This window comes from Nomascus leucogenys, chromosome 3 (genome assembly GCF_006542625.1).
Source record: "Nomascus leucogenys isolate Asia chromosome 3, Asia_NLE_v1, whole genome shotgun sequence".
NCBI classification, from domain to species: domain Eukaryota; kingdom Metazoa; phylum Chordata; class Mammalia; order Primates; family Hylobatidae; genus Nomascus; species Nomascus leucogenys.
This window is the reverse complement of record NC_044383.1, coordinates 153,407,678-153,431,110: the sequence shown is the minus strand read 5'-3', so window position 1 is coordinate 153,431,110 and position 23,433 is coordinate 153,407,678. Positions and strand designations below refer to the sequence as shown.

The 23,433-nt window shown below is 37.8% G+C and overlaps 1 protein-coding gene across 20 annotated transcripts in view; it reads right to left on the bottom strand.

The window, feature by feature from the left end:
* Positions 1-23,433, bottom strand: part of AFDN (afadin, adherens junction formation factor) — a 147,231-nt gene that overhangs the window by 93,456 nt on the left and 30,342 nt on the right. For 14 of the 20 annotated variants that reach the window (XR_004029414.1, XR_004029415.1, XR_004029420.1 and 11 more), the window contains exons 2-5: positions 14,481-14,676; positions 8,776-8,891; positions 6,910-7,073; positions 3,764-3,924 (exon numbers count right to left, since the gene is read on the bottom strand). Coding sequence is in view for 8 of the 20 variants with exons in the window: in XM_030809968.1 (XP_030665828.1) it covers positions 3,764-3,924; positions 6,910-7,073; positions 8,776-8,891; positions 14,481-14,676 (637 nt within the window). In the remaining 12 variants the exon portion in view is untranslated. The remainder of the gene's footprint in view (positions 1-3,763; positions 3,925-6,909; positions 7,074-8,775; positions 8,892-14,480; positions 14,677-23,433) is intronic. The other 6 variants (XR_004029416.1, XM_030809970.1, XM_030809973.1 and 3 more) reach the window with 3 other exon arrangements.

Below are 23,433 nucleotides of genomic sequence, written 5' to 3'. Positions count from 1 at the left end.
ATGTGCACACTCACACTGCCCAGGGCCTCCCCTGTTCAATGCAGAGGAACAGCAATAAGCAGGTCAGATGATATTCCTGCCTCAACAGCTTATATTCTGTGGTTGGGAAGTAGGATGCAGAGGAAGGAGACTAACAAGAAAACAAATAAATACCACTAAAATAGTGACACACATTGTGAAAAATATAAGGTTGTGAGAAAGAACATGACCCAGAGCATCCTAAGCTTCGGTGACTGGCCCAGAACTCTGTGAAGAATAAACATTTGAACTCAGACCTGAACAACCAGAAAAAAGTGACCATGTGAAAATCTAAAGGAAGGGCTTTGTCTCAGCAGGGGACCAGCAACTGCCAAGGCCCAAGGCTGGGGTAAAGTCTGGTTGGGTTCACTGGCCAGTACGGACAGGGCGAGGGGAAAAGGGGCAGATGAGGTCAGAAACCAGCTGAGACCAGAACATACAGGACCTCCCAGACCATGATCACATCATGAGTTTGAATTATTCTAGTTAAAGTGAGAGCCACTGGAAGGGTTTAAGTTCCATGTGTATGAGAGAGAGAGAGAGAGAGAGACAGAGAGAGTGTGAGCGTGTGTGTGTGTGTGTGTGCACGTGCACGCGCGTGCATGCAAGAGAGTGCACATGTATGACTGTGTGTCTGCGTGCATGTCTAAGGAGGTGGGCAAAATGTCACTTGTGCTTTCCAAAGAAGATCCTGGCTTTTGGGTGAAGATAGGGACATTAGCAACAGGAGTGGAGTCCATTTAAACTGTGTTTTCCATGAAACCAGAATGCACACTCCTTATTTTACACTCCACATCCAAATACAGGACTCAAGTAATTCACACAAAAAAAATATGTACAATAGGATGAGTAAACAATTGGGTAGACCGCAGTAACATCTATATGATTTTGGTTAGTGCCCTGTTTTGAAGATGAAGAAACTGTGGCTCTTGGTTTGTACACAGTGGTTCCAACTGCACCCTGACCCCAGGTCCATGTTCTTCTGCACTTCACAGTGCCCTGCTACTCACAAGACTGTGTGCTAAAAAACCCAAGAAGAGGAAGAATCAACTAAAACTTCTCTTACAATTCTGTTAATTTATCAGTGAAAAAAAAACCGTAACAATAAATGGTAGTAGAGTATTTGTGCCACAAATGAATTAACTGAGATATATAGGGCATTTTGGGGTCAATTACATTTTGAAGCCATCATGAAGCAAATATAACTGGGTGTCAAAAATACAAAGTGCAGGGGCAAAGCTTGTTATGAATTATGATGCCTGATCAGCTGTGAGGTGAGTTTAACAAAAACAAATTGAGGGGCATGCAGGTTCTGTCATCAGAACTTGAGAAACTAATCCTTGAGGTAAAAGAGAAAAAAATAACAGACACAGTTGTCACTCTCAGAAGTGGTATTCACAGGTGCCCTTGTCTCCAGCCCACACTAAAGAATCAACCTGATAGCTAAGCTGATAGCTGCAGTAGGCTGTAAGGATATATTTTTTCAGAGCAAGTTATTTGTTAAAACAAATAAAAACCTTAGACTTTATTAATACTTTTGGCTTCCTTAGTATTAACCATAAAGGGCCATTTTTTGTTATCAATATTTAGTTAAGAGTTTCCTCAGAGTCTACATATAGAAAAAAGCTCCTTCTACATATGCATACATGTGCCATGTACCCTAAAACTTAAAGTATAATAATAATAAAATTAAAAAAAAAAGAAAAATGCTCCTTCTACCCCCAATCACACCTTTAACAGACAAGCTGTACTTTGATGTTCTGCTATTTCTCCTCCTAATTCTTTGCAGTTTTTCCTGTTTTCTTTGATGACTCCTCTTAACAATCAATGGCTTTCCCTTAAGTTTCTGAATCACCTATACACTGTCTCCTAACACTGATCACTCCCAAACCCTAATCGCCATGTGCCACTGAAACACTAGCCTAAAATATATCCCATATCTCACCAGCACTTCATGTGACAAAGATAAACAAAACGTACCTTCCACCCCCAAACGTTCTTCCATTCTACAGTCCATCAACATCTTTCCAATAAAAAGCAGAGGGGCCATCCTAAATGCCTCCCCTCCTCAGTAAAATCCAGTCTATTGCCAGTTCCTGATAATTCTACCTCTTAATTATTTCTTCAGACCCTTCTCTCTTTACAGTCCCACTGTCAATGACAGAGCTCAGAGGCCCCTTATTCCTTATATGGGCAAAGCAATACTTTTAATGGGCATGCCTGCTTCTAATCAGAATTCCCTCAAATCCATCTTCCACTCTGCTTCCACAGTAATCTCTCCAGATATAAAGCTTAGGCTACAATGAAAGCTTTCTAAACCCCTAGCTTAAAACTCTTCAACAGCTTATTAACAAAGCATATCAAATTTTTCCATCAAAATAGCCCCAATATAGCCCCAATGGCAGTGCAAAATACATGGGGGAATCTGGGGACATAAGCTAACTGACACAGAAAAACTTCCTATTTTATCGTAAAAAAAAAAACATGTAAATGTTACATTCTAACCACGTTAAAGCATATTTCATTATAACAAATATTTTTTAAAGTTAGATATAAAAATTGACACTCTAAGCTAGCTATGTTTACCATGACTCACTACCTCTAGCCCATACTTGAATATATTCTTTAAGGGAACCATAGAATACATTCAGAAATTCATTTCAGTAATAATGTCAAACTCCTTCTTACAGCATACAAAGTGCCTTCAGGTCTGGTATGTGGTTAGCACATGTAGCCATTTCTTAGCATTCCTCTTGTCTTTTAAAAAACTTTTACTCTTCTTTCTATTTTCTTTCAGACTCCTTATTTTGTCTTTTTTGGTGCATATATTTAGAAATTATTTCAAATTCTTGACAGAACAAGACAAAATATATATAAACAAAGAATCATTTGGGTCTCAAATGTAATCTATTAGAGTATTTATGGAACCAAGAAGTCCCATACTCTCTGAGATCTTTTTTGAATCACTGGCACTACAAGTCCTGTGAAATATGTAATTACGACTCAGTTATAGGGTGCTAAGGGTCAAAATAAGCACGAACACTAGGGTGGGCCAACATTCCCCCCAGATGGTGGCTGTCTGGATACTAGGCTGAAATATGCTTAGGAGAAATAGAGTCCTGCAATGGACGCAGAAGCAAGTGACCATGCATTCAATGTGTTACATCTCATTTAGATCCCATCCCAAACAGAATCATCTGAGGCAATCAGGAAAATTTAAACAATGACTAGTTATTTGATAGTATTAAGGAATTATCAATTTTTCATATATGATAATGATACTATGGTTATATTTTGTTTTGTTTTTAAGGAATCTTTATCCTGCAGGAAAATATATCAAAATATTTATAGTTGAAAGAATGAGAAGTTAGGGATTTGCTTCCCAATAATAGTTTCAGAATGGAGGCAATGTATTTTGGAGTACAGAAGAAACCTCAGTGATACGTACACGGGAGTTTATTGTATCTTTCTCTCTTTTTTTGTATATACTTGAAATTTTCTAGTTTTGTTTTTTTTTAAGAGCTGTTTTGGGGAAAAGTATGACACTAAACATACCCCTATGTGAACAGAACTCTTGTACATAGAGTAGGCTGATTTTGTACCAGAAGTATATGGTACACATTTGTTAAGAAAAGGTTACATCATCCATTGCTTTAGTTAAAGCAAGTCTCACGCACGTATAAAGAGTGTAATTAAACAACGCTCTTTGTAACAGGTAGAACAGAGAAAAAATACGAAGTTGTACCTGAATCAGGCCGCCCATCTGAGCTCCGAAATTCCTGCATTCTCTTTTCCAATTTTTGCTGCCTCCGTCGTTTCATAACCACCTCAGGATTAGAAATGGTTCGAGTAAAGCTGGTTTCAGGCATGTCTTTGTAAACCTCAGCAGCCAGTCGAGAATTTTCACTGTAAGAAAAAAAATACCAACAATATTTTAAACACTGTTTTCTTATTAGAAATAGACACATTGCAACCGCACAAAAATCAAAATGGCAGGTGCTATTTGGCTACATCTGTACCTAACAAGTCTGTTACGTACTATTTACCACCTGCTAATTACTATATGATAAAGAATATAGTTTCTCTCAACACAAACTAATATACTGAACTAAGCAGACATCTATCATTAAACGTTTACATTAATAGTGAGTTTATTCATGAATAATGCTAAAAGAAAAATATACTGATTATACATTTCAGTAACTTCCACCAGTGTTACTCTAAAACAGACCAGTATTTTACCATGACCTTCCAACCACAAGAAAGAAATATAGGACTGAATATACTTTAATTTTGCAAAAGTCTGTCTTAACATTATAGCAAATTTAGGCCGGGCGTGATGGCTCACGCCTGTAATCCCAACACTTTGGGAGGCTGATGTGGGTGGATAACCTGAGGTCAGGAGTTCGAGACCTGCCTGACCAACATGGAGAAACCCTGTCTCTACTAAAAATACAAAATTAGCCGAGAGTGGTGGCAAATGCCTGTAATCCCAATTACTTGGGGGGCTGAGGCAGAAGAATCACTTGAACCCAGGAGGCGGAGGTTGCGGTGAGCCAAGATTGTGCCACTGCATTCCAGCCTGGGCAACAAGAGCAAAACTCCATCTCAAAAAAAAAAAAAAAAAAAAAAAAAAAATTACAGCAAATTTTGAAAAGCCCAAATTAATTGAATGGAATGATTTTTTTTTAACACCTAAAAGATTTAAAAGCATTAACTTTCTTGAAGTTAAATTTTCAAAAAGAATTAATTGCTCCAACAGTTTCTGTGAAGGAGTCAAATGTATAGAACGATGAGCTGAAAACAAAACTAGGTAATTGACATACTTAACTAAATTTTGGTAAACATACTTTAAAGATACAATTTTTAATCATAAAAAATAATTTAATTAAAAATAGTCAAGCTTTTAATCAAGTTGAACAACTTAACTTATTTTAAGTTAAATAATTTATCACACCATAAACAGGATGATTAATAGAGCGAGTCGTAAAGTAGAAGCTTTTGGTTTGTTTTGGTTTATTTTGAGACAGGGTCTGGCTATGTAGTCCAGGCTAGAATGCAGTGGCACAGTCATTGCTCACTGCAACCTCAATCTCCCAGGCTCAAGCAATCCTCCCACCTTAGCCTCCTGAGTAGCTGAGGCTACAGGCATGAACCTAGCCTAAGTTTTAAACTCTCCTTTTCTTTGATTTTTTTCATGTATGAGCAACATTATCTTTGTACATTTTTTCTCTTGCATAACTGCATTTAATAGAGTCTTATTATGTAATACTAGACTCAAGTGATTACATAGGCATCACTGTCTAGTAGATTCATATCTAAACCCCCTTTGATGCAACACAAAATAGGCTCAAATTCCACTTTAAAGTATACCTTATTCACTGACAAATGGCTAATATCCTCAATACATACAGGACACTCAGAATCAATTTTAAAATGGGAAAAAGGCTTGGACAGGCCACTCCAACAAAAGAATATAAATGGCTAATAAATATGTGGAAAGATGTTGCCTTATTAATGATAACAAATTCAATTTATGGAAGGTATTATATACTGTAGAGATAATATACTGTTCTGTGACACCTAAGAGTTGCAGGTGTAAGGAAAAGAGAAGTCTCCTGGGCTCCACGACAGTACGGGGCAGTCTGCCGATGGGTTCAGAACACATGAGAGTATCTGAACCCTGTCAACCAACCATTCTTCTAGAATGCACCCTAAGAAAATAATCAGATGACTTCCCTAAGTCGTAGAACAAGGATATTCACTGGAACATTTATTTAAAAACAAAACAAAGAACCACTATAAACAATCTATAAGTACACCAAAAATGGACTAGTTACATAAATTATGGAAGAACTATATAATACTGTATAATCATTTAAAAATGTTTTTGTGAAATATAAACATCTTAGTGGAAAAAATATCAAGTGAAAATCCAGCTGAAGAAACTGTAGTTACATTTCTGTTTAACGCCTCTCCAGACAAGCATATGAAATAGAAACATTTATAGAGAAAAAACAAACTAGATTATGATTCTCTCTGGGTTCATGTGATGACAGGTGAGTTCTTTAAGTTCTTTACCCTTTTTGGCAAATCTATATATTCTGACTTTCTAAAAACAGTGTACATTATTTGATTACGGAAAGGTAATGTATGGAATACCATGTAGTCAAGACCAAGGCAACAGCAAGCTGCCTAAGAACAGGCATATGATAACCAAATGCACTAACTAAAAGACCAAAAAACTGCTGAGGCTGAAAACAGGAACTAGAAACTCCACATTAAGGGGAAAGTCTAGTTTCTCTTAATGACTCTTTTTGTTATATTAAAAATGCAATGATTTAACAGATTCCCTTAGCTCTGTGTCAGATCCTCCAACACTTAAATAGGTAACCATCTACAATGGAACTGGTGTGACAAAATAAGAAACGAGAGGTGGGAGTGGAGGGAACTAGATGGTGATCTGAAGCTTAAAAGGGAAAATCTGCTTTTCACCTTTTCAGCCTCTGACTAGGCATTAAGTGTATCTGAGGTACATAGAGACAATTGCTGCCTCATGGCCAAAACCACAGAAATGAGGAAAAAACCCAGCTGAACATGAAAAAGAAAAATAATAATGTTAACTAGAGTTTGCTTATTTAAGATTAGCAAGACTGTGGGCGCAGAGATTCTTCCCAAGCATAGCAAGACAGGCACTGCCAGCAATGAACCCTGCTTAGGTAAGACCCTCTATCCTCCCTCCACACAGAAGAGCTGGGAGTAGACCCAAACATATTTCCTGACTGATACTCAACCTTTTCATAATTTATCTGAAAATTTAACAATTTTGGTGCAACAAAAACATCTGATTTGGAGCACAAAGAAAGGGAAACATTTCCAAAACTGACTTACACGTCCTCCCCTTGGAAAGGTCTATCATCTTTATCAGATGCCTGTCGCAATGCCTCTTTTTCTCTCTTCTTTTTTTCCTTCTTTTCTTTCTTTGAGAGAGTTCTCTTGAAGTTCTGGATAACCCCTTCTTTTTCCTGCTTTTCAGGTCCATTACTTTGAGCCTTCTGATGAAAGTAACATTATCACCATATTTACTACTACACAGAATCACATAAAATTGTCTACAGCTTAGCTAACTCCATCTCACATGCTACCGAACATGTGAACAAAGCTACTGAAACAGAGGAAGGTCTGGAGTAATGCGAATGGTCTTTATCTTGATTCAGCTGACAGTTACATGGGTGTATTTATCAAAATCAATTGAACTGCACACTCAAGATCTGTGCATCTCACCGAATCTATATTTTACCTCATTTTAAAACTAACAAGCAAGCAAGCTAAGAAACAAAAATCAAAGCCAGTTAGAAAACTGGGGTAGAAATGATGAAATCTGATTTTCAGTAAATAAAACTCCAAGTAATTTACATAAAGTAACTTGAATAAAAGAAACCTAACGAAATTATAAAAACAAAGAATGAATAATAGACAAATCGTCTATAGTAGTTTTTAACTTTAAAGGAATTGTTAAGAGTAGCCATAATAAATTGGCTTTTATGAAACAGTTGTAAACATTATGTTTGCACAAAAATCTCTAACTTCGTTTCCAGATCTGATTTATTTGCTTGCTTCTTCTTAATTTGTATTTTAACCTTCAACAATGGCCTGCTAGCAGATGACAGAGATGCATTTTTTTACGGATAACTTAATAAGAAAATAACTATGAAAAACAAAGAAAAGAATGGCTATTGTGATGGGAAAGAAAACCACCTTCTGCTTTATAAGTTATGGGAGAAAAGCATGTGAACATTGCCATTTGATTCATAGACACTTGGAGCACTGCACTGGTCTTAGGAGTTCCAATACATGTCAATGAGGGTCTGTGGTCCATAGCAAAATATACAGAATGAAATAGCATCTGCTGAAACTGTGGAGCAGAAATGAAATAAAACATGTATAGCAAAACAACGGACGTGCATTCTTAACTTTTTTTGTATTTGCTGCAAATATGACACATCACTAAGCACAGTAACAAATAAGGTCAAGAATACATTTTGTACATCTCCATGACTCTTCAACATGGAACAGTGACATCACACAAAATAAAAAATTTCTGCTGCTACAAGTGAGTAACGACAACCTTTTCCCAATCTGTTGGGGGGTGGGAATGAAATGGAAGATTTTTCATAAAAATATTCTTAACCTTTGCATTTGCTATCACTTGTCCATAATGAATTCTAGTGTAAGATGCCACTTGATTTAGCACAAAATAAACACAGCAGCACAGAATTCCAGGTATCCTACCACCTAGAAAGTTTTAGAATCATTCTATTCCATCATTCAAGAAAGTTTACTAATTCCTAACCCTGCACATAATGAAAAGGTTTTAAATGAGCCAAAGTTGCATCTAAAAGTTCACAAATAGATATAAAAGCGTTATTTTCCCTTTTGATCCTTATTAGAACAATTCTGATTTTATATTTTGGGAAAAAAAAATAACTGCAGCTCATCACCTGATCATTAAATCTCACAGTAACAAGTTTACATAAATATTCTTTGAAAAGGTAAGAAACAATACCTGGAATTACTAGTTGAGATAAAGTAGGGAGAAAAAGGCTTCTTTTAAATTATTTTCTGGGAGGAGGGCAAAAGGGTTTATAAAGAGAAGCAAAAAAGAGAAGGAACTCCTGTAACAAAACATCAGTCTCCTGTTTATCAGTCAGACCTGGCCCTGGACCAAGACCGGCATAAAATACTGAGGGTTCCTACCTTAGGAGGAATGGCGTCATTCTCATTCTTAAGAACAAATCTACCTTCCCGATCATCTTTGTTCCAATTCAACTGTACAACTAGAGGTTTCTCATCTATATCCAATCTTCTTTCTTCTTCAAAACATGAAATGAAAAAAAGAATAAGCTATGGTTATTTCATGGAACTAGCTAATATAAGCATTCTGATATACATTTAATTTTATAGACAAAGCACCTACTTGCAGACTGAAATGTATTGTTCAAAATGTAAAAGCATTTGTTTTAATTAATTCAACATTTTGTTGCTACTGTATGTTTATTACCACATATCCAGTGCCAGACACTGAACAGGGGCAATTCCCTCATTTAGATCTAACTGGGAAAATAAGAGAAATATACATGAAATAAGAAAAAAAGTAACATGGTTTTTGCTAAAAGCTTATTTCTGTAAATCAAATTACCTCATATGCAACTGGAAAATAAGGACATAATGTTAATACCACACAGAAGTTCCACTGATTCTATGAGATTGTTCTTATCACATTAATGTTATACCCCACACAAAGCGATGGCAGCAGCCCCCACCAGTCTTGGAAGTGATGACTGCACTATTCTTCCTATCTGTGCATCTGATCCTTGTCTCCAAAATTTGCCCACTTCAACACTTACCTCTCCTTCCACCACAAAGTTACCATCACTTTTCTTATGTAAAGTACTATGCTTGGTATATTACTTCTTTCATTAGCAAGCCTCCCAGGCACACTTATCAGGAACATGGTACTCCACGGAGGGTATCCATGAGAGCCTCACACAGCCTGACCACCTCACAAAGGCCTACAGTCGCTGGAAGCTGTGGAAAAAAGGCGGCACTGAAGGATGGACCCGCTCCTACTAGCCAAGACACCCATCCTAGGCTGGAGAAGACTAAGGAAGCGGGAGCTGGCAACAGATCTGAGGCTGCAAGCCCCACACACAAGTCAGGCTACATTCCCCAGGAATTCTCCTTGTCGCTCAGAGAAATCCATTCACTCTGCTCAAACGTTCAACTGTTCTTTGAGCCATGGCTACAAATTTAAACAGGTATTGAGTGACCTACCCAAATCTTTATCTTAAAGTCCCTACCTTTTAGTGTACAATTTGGCAGAATTTGAGTTTTTTTAGAAATGCCTCTTTCAGAAACATCTGTTACAAGAATGCTTGGTAACCTGAATATCAGTAACACAAGACCCAGCACTTTCAGGGTTGAGTAAGAAAAGTAAAATTCACCATAAAATAAAATCACTGACTCCCTATCCAAACATCACTCCCTGTCCAGCCCTGCCCACTGCCCAGCACCCCATCAGTCACATCACCTCACAGTCAGAATGCATGTGACAGTGCCCTGTCATACAAACTGCAAACTGCTACAGTTTGCCGAAAAGGACAAGACTGCACGATGCTGGCTGGGCTCACACCTATAATACCACCACTTTGGGAGGCCAAGGTGGATAGATCGATTGAGCTCCAGAGTTTGAGACCAGCCTGGGCAACATGGCGAGACCTGATCTCCACAGAAAAAAAAAAAAAAAAGAAGAAGAAATTAGCCGGGTGTGGTGGTGTGTGCTTGCAGTCCCAGCTACTTGGAGGGCTGAGGTGGGAGAATCACTTGAGTCCAGGTGCCACAGTGAACTGTGATGGCACCACTGCACTCCACTCTGGGTGACAAAGTGAGACACTGTCTCAAAAAAAAAAGATAGCACAATGCTGATGAAAGTGATAGTAAAAACTCCATCAAGCACAAACTCGGCCAGTGATAAATGAGGATCAGACAGACCAATTAATAACTAAAGAGACGACTGATAAGGATGATGGTAACATAGACTCCTTGCAAGAGAACGATGTGATTTTCCAAGGACTAGAAGACGCTCTGAGAAATACTGGTTCAAGTCCTAAACTCAAAGTGCTCTTCATAATCACACCCCAACAGTCACACAGAAAGTCAAGAAAGACAGTCCAAGATTAAGTCTTTGTTTTTTCAACTAGTCCATATTTGAAGCAATAAATGATAAATATGAGATAGACTTTGTTTTTCTAACAAAGGTCTCCAAACGTTGTCACCATTTACTATAAAATTTGATTCCAGATGAGGGTCTCACTATGTTGCCCAGGCTGATCTCACACTCCTGATTTTAAGTAGCCCTCCAACCTCAGCCTCTTGAGTAGCTGTGACTATAGGTACATGCTACCACATTCAGCTTTGATCCTAGTTTTAAATGTGTTTTTCTAAGGGGCCTTTTACAGATACTATCTCTGGAAAACAGTACTTTGCTGTATTAGTAATAATATATTACAATAAAAACACTAGGTGAGGCAGTACAAACGATCACTTTAGTTAGGTTATTCAGCGAAAAGACGCCCAGAGACTATATGACCAGGACAGCCCTTGAAGGAAAGAATAAGTATAGGTTGTTCCAGAAAACCGTCAGAAAGATAGGCAGTAACAGCATGGTGAGGGCACAAGGGTCTTACTACAGCCTCACGCAGGGGAAGAGAACTATTAAATTGAAAAAGCACTTTCAATGCTATGCCAAAAATTTAAATTTTAAATGAGCAATAGTTTACCACCACCCTCCCCATAAAAAATGACACCATAATGATGACAACAATGATGATATTGACAGTACTACTGCTAATAGTGTTGACAAAGATTATCCAGGTAATTATATACAGGATATGCTAAAAGGAGGCTGGTAAAAATAGGAGGCCATGAGACTAGCTAAAGAATTATTGTGTGGCCGAGTGAGGTGGCTCACGCCTGTAATCCCAGCACTTTGGGAGGCCGAGGCAGGTGGATCACGAGGTGAGGCACTCAAGACCAGTCTGGCCGACATAGTGAAACCCTGTCTCTACTAAAAATACAAAACAAATTAGCCAAGTGTGGTGGTGTGCGCCTGTAATCCCAGCTACTCAGGAGGCTGAGGCAGGAGAATCACGTGAACCCGGGAGGTGGAGGTTGCAGTGAGCCAAGATCATGCTGCTGCACTCCAGCCTGGGCAACAGAATGAGACTCCATCTCAAAAAAAAAAAAAAAGAATTATTGCGTAATGGAAACAACAGAAATGCTAGTTATCAAAATACAGAAATAAAAAATTTTAGATAATTATTTATCAACTGAAAATATAAGAAATTAAAACCACAGTAAAAATTAGGGATAGAACAGTAAGTCTGAATTCCTTCCATAAACCAGAATTACCAAATCGTTCTTGTTGCAAAATTTTTACTAGATGAAAATCCTTCAGAGTGCAACTTTTAGAGAACTAACATTAACAATTATGTATAAATCATATAAGTAAAGCAAGAAGAGGGCTGAGATATTCTAAAGCACGTGTGAGTAGGCACTGAAGGTAAAGAGGGAACTGGGTCCTACTATATCTTTACGCATTTAAGATCTCTTCTGCCTTAGTGGTTTCATTCACGTTTTTAAAGTAGCATGATCCTTTTTTATGTTTCCTACTGAATTCACACAAAGACTTGTACTATATAAAAAGAATACATGCAGAGCTTCCCTGGTGGCTGAAGGTTTGGGGCTGGGCTTTTAGCTCACTAGGGCTGCGGTATGCAAACGTGCTGAAGTGATCCCAGGGCACTGAGGAGCATATAAATATTCAAGACAAACAAGGTGCATGTGCCAGACACCAAAAGAACTGGTTCGGTGGCTGCTGGACCACAGCAAACTGCACAGCGTCTCTTCTGTCGGCATCACATACGTACAAAGCTGGGTTTTCCGTAACGCTGTAATAAACAAGCAGCACTGTCTGAAAATCAACATGGACAACAAGTGAGGGCTCCCGGGGTCTGAGGAGCTCGGAAAGGCCCAAGAGGCACAACTGTCCCAGCAGACAGCAGCTGCGATTAAGAATAAAATGAAAGCTTTAGTTTTCCATCATTTTATGTGTATTATTTTTCAAACATCTACCTAACTGTTCACTGTTAAACACTTACTAAACCTGTCTGAATCTAACTACTTAATGAAATGGACTATTAGGTATTTCCTCTGGCCTAGTGGTGCCATTATTAAAAAATTACTGAGACGCTGAGGGTTCTGTAACCCAGAAAAGACTGAGAACCTGCATGCTAGGGCTTTCCTCATACCTGAGGCACTGGTGAAAAAACCAGCACTTTAAGCCCAAAGGTGTGGAAAGGCACCTGAGGGAGTGGGGAAGACACTATTTCCTTCTTCTTTAACCATCTTTTTGTTTTCGCCCTTTTCTTTAAAAAATCAGAATCATCCAATTTTTAGACCTCAAACTCCAATCTTACATATTATTCAAAGACTTCACACTTGACAGTATTCAACTAACTGAACAGCACAGACTAAAAAGAAAAAAAGGTGGAAGTGAGAGATTTTATTCTTCTTTGTAACCTATTTACAAAGATTCTAAGGTAAAGGAAAAGCTCAGCTTCAGAAAAATCATCCAAAATTGAGAACACCCTCTATTGTCAAATTTAGTTTTGGCGTTAATGATGAAGGTAATAATCTTAAGAAAAAAAGTAAACGAACAACAACAACAAAAAATGGCCTGACTTACATACTACTGAGGGAAAAAGGATTTAGTCACACCTGAAAATCCCACATATTACAAACACTTTAGTCTATTTTCATATGTACAAAGAAAGCAGTATTTTTAAAGTTTTTAATGTTCAAAAAAGATCTGTGGATGGAACTTAAAAGAGGTATTCAAATTAGGTTTGTGCTCTACATAAATCCTTTATTTGCTGCACCAACTGTAATTTGTATTTTATTAAAACTCAACATTTCCAAAACACCAATGAAAAAATTTAAAAATTTCTACATTTCATTTTATTAATTTTTTTAGAGACAAGGTCTCGCTCTGTCACCCAGGGTGGAGTGCAGTGGCACGATCCTAGCTCACTGAAGCCTTAAACTCCTGAGCTCAAGTGATCCTCCTGCCTCAGCCTCCCAAGTAGCTGGGACTACAGGCATGTGCCATCATGCCCAGCTAACTTTTTTTTAATTTTTTTGTGGAGACGGGTCTCACTATGTTGCCTCAAGCAATCTTCCCACCTCAGCCTCCCCAAGTGTCAGGATTACAGGCATAAGCCATGGCACTCACCCAAATTTCCACATTTCTTAATCAGTCTAATTTTAGTTGTCATTCGATATTGCTATATAAGATATTTTCAGAAATTTCTAATGTTAATACAAGCAGAAATTACCAAATATATAAGGAGGTTTCCTTAAGATACATACCCTAAATTATTCCCAAAGAATAATGAAAATGTATTGTTTCAGAAGGCAAAAATATTACAGCAAGATTGATGACTCATACCCATATAATATTTAACTGTGTTACAATTATAATATTATAATCTCTACATAAGAGCCACATAAAACATTCTCAAAAAGCATGTAGCATACTACACAATGTATGTGACACCCAGATATGTTGGATAAATTTAACACTACTTATCTTTGGAGAAATAAGCATATGCAAAATTAATATATTCATTCTAACTTCCAACAGATATATGCGTCAGGGATTTATAAGCACACTTCCCAGACATAAAACAGTTTTCTCAGCCTGCCAACTACTCTCCTACCCACCAAAAGAGAAGAAAGATGGAGATGAGCAGTAAACCTGACATGACCACAATGCCCCTGGACAAGCTGTCTCTTCACAGGTCAGGTCACGCCTCTAGCAAACCCTTCCTGTATAAACTGACCTCCGCTGACATGCACTTCATAGAGTGAATACTTGGGAGAGGACAGCATTCGCATATCAGGTCGAAATTTCTCCGCAAGCGTTTCGATTACATCTTGAGTGGTGGCAGTACTAGAGACCCGAATACATTTTGTTGCAAAGTTTCCAGCAGCTTTATCTTGAAAATAAAATCTCATCACTCCATGGAACTCCAAATCCTAAAAGAAAACAAAATGATACATTTTTGGAAAACAACACTCTGAAAAGGATTTACTTTTTGTAAATGAGAAAGTCTGTTCACTTTTTAAAAAAATGCTTCTTTATCATAAATATCTGAGACTAACTTAGAGAGATGGGTTTTTCGTCTTCAAGTTTCATTTCTGACTTTGAACAAGTTACTTATAATTTCTCTTTGCCTCACCTGTCTCATGTATGAAATAATGGCTTTCAAATAGATGATGTTATCAACAGCTAACATCTACTGGTCCTCGGCAAGTGGTAGGCACACCATGACACTCAGTATTTATAAGAATGCAGCTCAACAGATACTATTATTTAAACCTATTTCAAGATCTAGTCGTCCAAACTCATAGAGTTGAGTTCAGTGCTCGAGCTGGTATGTGGCAGATCCAGAGTTAAGACCCGGATCCACCAGACTCCAAAGTCCATGCCTGTACTGCCCGTGAGGTCCCTTTCCAGCTCCAGGGGTCAAAAGCCTAAATGAACAAGTTCCTTTTAAAAAGCAAGAGGGAAATGTTGGTCCCAACCACTAATGCGAATAAATGAAAACTCTTCATTTTTGAAGGATATATTGTGATGGTGCAAAATTGTGGGTTTTGCTATTATTTTCAATGGCAAAAGCACAATTACTTTAGCACCAACCTAATAGTTGTAACTAATTTTCTAAATGAACTACTTGCCCATAATCAATGAACGCATTTTAGATTTGTCTCAAAATCTTACTTCTAGAGAAAAAGCACATTGGAATTCCAGCCAAAGGTATCCCCTCCACAGGTATCATCTACTGCAATGTGGGCTGACGCTCACAACTGTGGGATGTCCTTTCCCATTATTTCCTTGTACACAGAAAAAGCACAACTCCCAACAAAAATTTCAAAGAATATTTCTAACTCCTAGGTCACTTTTACTGTCTCAAGCAAGATTAAAGATTCAGTTGTTCAACTAAAGTCATCCTTGGTTCTTCTTTCTCTCACCCTCCACATCTGATTCATCAAAATACACCCAGAATCCAACCAAAGTCCTGTTCAAACTAAGTCACAACACATCATTCCTTGGCTTTACATTTTGCAATGGCTTTCATGTTCTCAAAAGTCAAGGCATTACTGCAGTCCTCAAAGCCCATCACACTGAATGAAGCCTTTCTTTACTTTTCCCGAACCCACTAGCCTCTTTTTGACTAATAAGTATGAACTAAGAAGTATTTATTTGAAGAAAAATAGGAGAAATGGGATACAGGTTGAGAATATCTTATTCAAAATGCTTGGAACCAGAACTATTCTGGATTTTGAGTATTTGCAGATTTTGGAATATTTGCATCATACACTTCAGCATGTCTGATCTGAGAATCTGAAATCTGAAATGCTGCAATATGCATTTCTCCTTTGAGTGTCATGTTGGCGCTCAAAACGTTTCAGATTTTGGAGCATGTCATATTTCAGGTTTTCAAGTTAGAGACACTTAACCTGTATTAGAACAGGGTTAACAACTATACAAATTTATGAAAATCAAAACAAAAAAATGAGACAGTAAGGCACATTTCTAGCCCTGAAACTTTACAGTGCTTGCTCAGGGTGTCTTGCTACCCACTATACCAAGGGAAAATAAAAAATAAATGAGCATGTATGTTCAGAAACGACACTTACCCATAGATTCTGGAATAAAGGAGGGCCGTAGTTTTGGGTGTGAGACCTGAGAAAGCTTAAAGAGTTGGCAAAATGGGAGCTACACGAGTAGGAGTCCTCCTGTCTCTCAGAAATTCTATCAACAACCTCTTAGTCTGGTCTGGGTCAAGTAACAAACAAAACAAAGCTGACATCCTTTTAAACATCTCCATCTCTATGTTAGTCTGGCAACCCTAAAGCCTTTATAACTGCCGGGCACGGTGGCTCATGCCTGTAATCCCAGCACTTCGAGAGGCCGAGGTGGGCGGATCACCTGAGGTCAGGAGTTCGAGACCAGCCTGACCAAGATGGTGAAACCCTGTCTCTATGAAAAATACAAAAATTAGCTGGGCGTGGTGTCAGGCACCTGTAAGCTCAGCTACTCAGGAGGCTGAGGCAGGAGAATTGCTTGAACCCAGGAGGTGGAGGCTGCAGTGAGCCAAGATTGTGCCACTGCACTCCAGCCTGGGCGACAGAGCAAGACTTCATCTAAAAAAAAAAAACCAAACCTTTATAACTAAAAATGCATGCGAAACATGCTCCTACACTATAAACCTGTGAGTCTTAGGTAATATTAATGACAGGCCACGCTCACCGCCTCTGTGCCAGGTACTGTGCTGACCGCATCCTATGCACTGTCTCCCCAGCTTTCCTTCACCTTCGTTCTCCCCACATCTGCTGGCTGTACCTCTTGGAATCATTCAAGCATCTTCCGCTACCCCCTTCCACAGACTCCTAAAATAGCACTTTAGAAAACAAAAATTTCTATACAAATTTAGCTGTATAAATTTAAGATTTTATCATGGGAGCTGTATTTTTATTCCAGGATTCCGATACTTTCACACTACCACCCTGAAACCATCTTCATATTAAACCTAATAGTCTCTAAAATATTCATTGGCAAAACTACTCCCAGGCTTCTCCAAAGGCTCACCCTTATACAAGAAGTTAAAGCAAAAAAGCAATTAATCTCCACAGTACTCAATCACTTTGCTAACAAAATAGTTTTACATTAGTTGTGATCAGAATAAAACAGGCCAGATGTACCAAAGGATGACAAGAAATACAAAAGCACCAGTTTCCCTGAGAATTGTCAACAAATAATTCCAAATTACTAGATATTAAAGAACCAAAAGAAAAACAGAAGAATCATCTGTGGCTGGCAAGGGTGAGAGGGAATGCCCATTAACATCAGCAACACAAAGGAAAGAATCCACAATGAGCTGATAAAGACAAACAGGGAAAAGAGGAGAATCCACTTAGTCACCCTCATGAAAATTCCTTACATATAAATTACTGCCCTTCACTGTAAAAAAGGAAACTGCAAACACAAAATCTTTATTACCAGTGTGGCCCAACTACTTACCTTACATAAAATGTTAAGAGATCAAAGAGAGAAAAAAAAGAAACCCAAGGGAGTAAGGAGATACTGGTGTCCTCATCAAGCAGTAGCATTCCTGTATACAGAAAAGTAAGAGTATTCCTGGAAACAATGTTCCAGGTTCTACCAAGCCTAAATAAAGCCTATGAACACTATGTTTTATTATATTTCATTTGTACTACATGTTAATAAATATTAATTTAGTTTGACATCACACAAGAATGTATTAATATCTGTTCCCAGAATATTCCCTTAATAAACAGATAAACATTCTGCTCCATTATTTTGCCAGTCATGTTTGGCTGGTGTGAATAATTCCACAGAATCTTATCAAAACTAGTCAAATGGATAAAATCAAGTTCCTAAACCTTAAAACTGGGTATGAAGAGAAGGGAGAGGAGGGGTGCAGAGGGCTGGGGAGAGGAGGGGAGGTCCAAAGAAGTACACTGACCACCATCACCTAGCTTTCCCAGTAGCAGGGCTGAGGTACAGCCAGCATTAACTGGCCCCAGACCTGCCTACATCACCATGCTCTGCTGGGAGTTTGACACTAATTATTTTTCTCTGATCTTACAACAGGTACAAGAAAAGTTCCAGAAGAAACAAAGCAATGAATGGTTAAATGAGAGAAAGAAATTGTTGGTGACTTGAGACCATCACCTACCTAGACAGGCCTGGCATTCAAATACAAGTATTCTTACTGCTCACAAGGGACTCCAAGGCCGCTCACGCCCCACACAGTGCCTAATCAACCTCATCTACCAGGTCTAGACATCTGTCTGTCCTACAGTGCAGCGGAAAAATCTACGGGGCTGCAACAGGACATGAACAGATTCACATTTCAACATGACAGCCATATCCTTGAGTGAGTTATTTAAAGTCTATGTGAACTCAAATCTCTACATTTATAAAATGAAAACAAGCTTCTTTTGAGGATTAAACAAAATATATAAAGCAACTCATGCTACCTGACACACAGGTAAGTGCTCAACAATCAGAAGTTTTCTTCTTTACAGTCTCTCCCACTAGAATATAGCTTTTCTGGGACAAGGAAACCTCTTTTATTCATTATTCTAGGTCCTCCCTCAGGATCCAATACAATGCTTTGCATATAACAATAAAAACAAATGTGAGTCAAGATGTCCAATAACACGATCTAATCCTGCCAGCTGTGGTTGTCTGTTCTCAATTGATAAGAACTCTGGAAAGCAAAACTTAAATTTATAATAAACAGCCATAAAGTCTCTAGGGCAGAATTAATAGTCTAATATGTTGCAGCCAACCTAGTTATAATCTTACAAAGACAAAGGTTTCTTTAAAAAAAAAAAAAAAGCACTGCTATAGGTACTCAATACCTAAATGAGCTTATTTGCAAGCAGCATGTTTTCAGAAAGAAGTTTCTATTTAGAATAGGTAAGATAATAACTGCCTATGATCACTTTATCAGTACAGTCAGCGTACAATGCTCATCTCCGTATCTCTCAATAATTTAATTCAAAGGGAAAGAAAAAATATAATAATCACGTTTCCTTTCCTTAATGGTTATTTCTCCTGCCAGGAAAACAAGTTTCTTTGGTAAATATTTACCTTGATATAAACTTTTCCCTGAGAAATATTATCACCAATGATTACTGAAACAGAAAAACTGCTTTAGGTCAACTCCAAAACAAAATTCTTTTCATGCTTATCAAAAGAATACAATGATCCAAAACTTAAAAAAAAAAAAAAAAAAAAAAAACCCAAGCTACATTGTGAAATTACTAGAGTGAATACAAGAAATAAATAAAGATGGAGATTTTCTTTTAAATATCAGTATTTCGTTAATAAAATTGACAATCAACTGGCTGTATTCTCCAAGCCAGTAGAAATTCACCAGGACAACCCTAAACCTCCTTTTGATAAAGCTAATCAGAATCATTCTTTCTAAAACTTGAATAGGTCAACCACACACAATTTACTTTTCTTCTATGGTTAGTACTTACATGAAATCCATGTCCTAGCCAGTAGCAAAACAATGCTAACTTCAAACAGATCACCAATTCCTACTCCCCATGGAGGAAACTGACAGACCGTCCACTTTATTACACATGCACACAACCAATTTATTTATTTATTTTTTTTTTTATGAGACGGAGTCTTGCTCTGTCACCCAGGCTGGAGTGCAGTGGCGCGATCTCCACTCAGTGCAAGCTCCGCCTCCCGGGTTCACGCCATTCTCCTGCCTCAGCCTCGCCGAGTAGCTGGGACTACAGGCGCCCGCCACCACGCCCGGCTAATTTTTTGTATTTTTAGTAGAGACGGGGTTTCACCGTGGTTTCGATCTCCTGACCTCGTGATCCACCCGCCTCGGCCTCCCAAAGTGCTGGGATTACAAGCGTGAGCCACCGCGCCCGGCCCAACCAATTTCTTATACTAGTGTTTACAAAATATGTGCAAAGTTTAAAAAAAATACAGCTGTGCCTTCAACACACACCAGTTGCTAGTACACAAAACAACCTGATGGCAATAGCTATTTAACCTACTTAACATTAAGGTGTTAACAGCTTTAGGTAGAGGATAGAAGAAATATTTGAATATGGGCTTTTGAAATCTTCTCTATGAACACTATTTTTAAATACTAATACTTCAAGAACACTACTTGAAATGAAGTGCATTTCATTACCTAAAATTTTTATAAGACAAATAATATACCTGGAAGCATTTGAAACAGAGAAAAAAAAAAAAAGGCCATAAAATTTCTTCACCAGGCTAACATTCTTTCCACTGTATTCATTCCCAAGAAACCGTCTTCCTAGCCCTCTCCTCCCACTCCTCATTCCTATAAAGCTCCTAGAAACCCAGTTTTCTATTAGCACTAATTCCATTACCTTAGAATTTTCTGACCTTCCCAACCATAAAATAATTTTCTCTAAAAATTCAATCAATTTGCTTTGTCTTTAACCTTGGTTTCCTCATCTATCAAATGAGCACAGTAAAGTATGGACTTACACAGGGCACTGTTATTCTGTTGCTGGCAATGTAAACTGGCAAACAAGCAACTGAGAGCAACTTAGCAAACACAATCCAATTCTAGAAAAAGAATTTACACCTTCATGTGCACATGTGGTCTTTAAAATCAAATGATTTCATTAAATTTTTGTCTGAAAATAAAGGCATAAGCTTAACACACAGCAATGCACAACTGTGTAATGTGAACCAATCACTGTAGTAGAAGTACATCTTAATGCTTATTCACCAAATCTGAGAAAGACCAAGTCACTGAAAGTGGGAAAAGGTTGTCTTCCAAGCAAAGAACAAAATATTTCTGGACGTAAGAAAATTAACAAAACAGAAAGCAAGCACACGATTGCACAGATCTCCCTTTTTATGAACTCTAACAAAAATCCATCCAGTACCCAAACACCTAAATGTTACAAATAAAACAAAATTCTCTGCCAGAAAACACAGCCTGCTGTGAAAACCAACAAGCCAACATACTTTTAAAATTGCCCCAGTTATAACTGCCAACATTATCTACTTAACAATCATCTGCTCACAGCAGCTACACATTTGTAAGCCATAACCCTGCCAACTTTCAAAGCAAGTGAAATCAGTGCTCTGCTGCTAGACTTCAACGGAATTAGAAATCTACCCAAACTCTTAGTCAGCATTATGAAAAGGGGATCAAAAAGTGAAAGTTTTCCCTACAGTACTCTTAAAAATTTTTAACTGTCTATTTTTAAATAACTACCCACACAGACATACACTGGGAATGTGAAAGATAATCAATTAAAAACATTTTAAACCCACATGATAAAAAAGCAATTATCACATCTGTGATTAAAGATTATGTTTATAACTCAATCGTAATCTTTAAATACTATATTTGTACACATGTACATAACACAGAACCCTAAAGCCAACTATCTAGTCTAGGGGTATAACTGATTTTGCCATGCACTGTTTGGACATCTAGTGAAGGCTATGAGTTGGTTCTCAAAGGACTACATTAAAACGTAACTAAAATATCTGTAAAACCTATAATGTAGTAATATAAGTGCTTCTTTATTAACATATTACATAAGATCTACAGTTGGCTCAGGTTCATATAGCTCGGATTTTGAAGTAATGAGTATAATAAACTCATGAGTGAAGAAAATGCTACATTATCATCAGAGGTTAATAAAGACGTATTTATTGGAAATACAAATGTAATCCTCCTCTCATCCAAGTTCAAAGGCCCCATGAATCATACTCATAGACTTCAACTTAAGAACCCCCTGAAAAACATCTAGTGACAGGGAACTATCTAGCCAAGCAATATATTCTTTCTTGGTATAGACAGTTAGCTAGAAAGTCTTGCCTTTTATTTAAAGCAAAATCTTTCTCACACAGCTTGATCAACTGGGCTTAGTTTTACCCACTGGTATCATTTAGACCTATATTCAAACCATGGCTTCTTGATCATCATTTTTTTTCTATTTATACATGAAATGGATCAGGGCAGATGATTTCTACCAGGTATAATGCACTCTGGGGTAAGAAAACAGGGCAAACACTGTCTCACAAAATTTTAAATTCAGTTATTCCTGTGTACATCCTGGGCTGCAAGGCAAAATACAATTTTTTTCTTACTATGGGTCACAGTTAAACCAGTTTAGATTGAGAAAGGGGTTTCTCAACCTCAGCACTACTGACAGTCGGGGCTGAAGAACCATTCTTTCTAATGGGGCTGTCCTGCATATTGTGACACGTTGCGAGCATCCTGGCCTCTATGCAGGAGGTACCAGTAGCATCACACCCTCAGGTGTAATAACCAAAAAATGTCTCCAGACACTTTTATATGGCCCCTGGGGGAACAAAACTGTCCCAGTTGAAAACCATGGATTCATAACAAGCGTAGAACCTCTTCAGAATAATGTCCTAATTCTAGTTTCTTCAACTGTTCTCCTTCCTGTGACATAATTTCAAATCCACACCCTATGTTGATCAGTTCTCCTCTGAACCCCTGCATGTTCCATCCTCCTAGCCTAAAAGAGTTCTTGGAGTTGATCACAGAACTCCAGATGTGGTCGTGGTCTGACCAGCGTAAGTACACAAATTCTACATGCTGTACCTGTAATTAATGCAACTTAAGATTAAACTAGCTTTTTAGTGACCACATAATATTGTTGATTCATAAGAGTTTCCAGTAAAATTAAAATTCCCAAGTCATTTTCATGTTAGTTTACCAAGTAACATTTCTCCAGCTTGGCAAAAATCTGTTAAACAGTCTTTGAGTACAACTAATCAACTGGTTTCTACTTCATCTAATTATTTTAGATCCAGTCCTTAAACACAATAACATGGTAAAAAACATTATTGAAGTCCTTGATATAGTCCAGATACATTATGACTAAGGCACTTCCCTGAACTACAAACCTGGTAACCCTCTCTCTCACTCTCTAATATCAACTATCCCCACCCCCATCCTCTCTCTGGCTCTCTCTTTCACAGGAAATGACAACACTGTATTTAGTAAGCCATGCTGGTTCCTACAAATGGAATTACACAGCTTTTAAGCCTCAAGATAGTTTCCTCTTCCATCTTACCATAATCACAGCAAACATTTCCATGAACAGTTCAGTTTTTTACAGTGTGAGTATAAATAACTAGGTTAACATTGCTTTTAAACTTTTTACTGTGTAGTAAACATCTTTCTTACAAAGTGATGC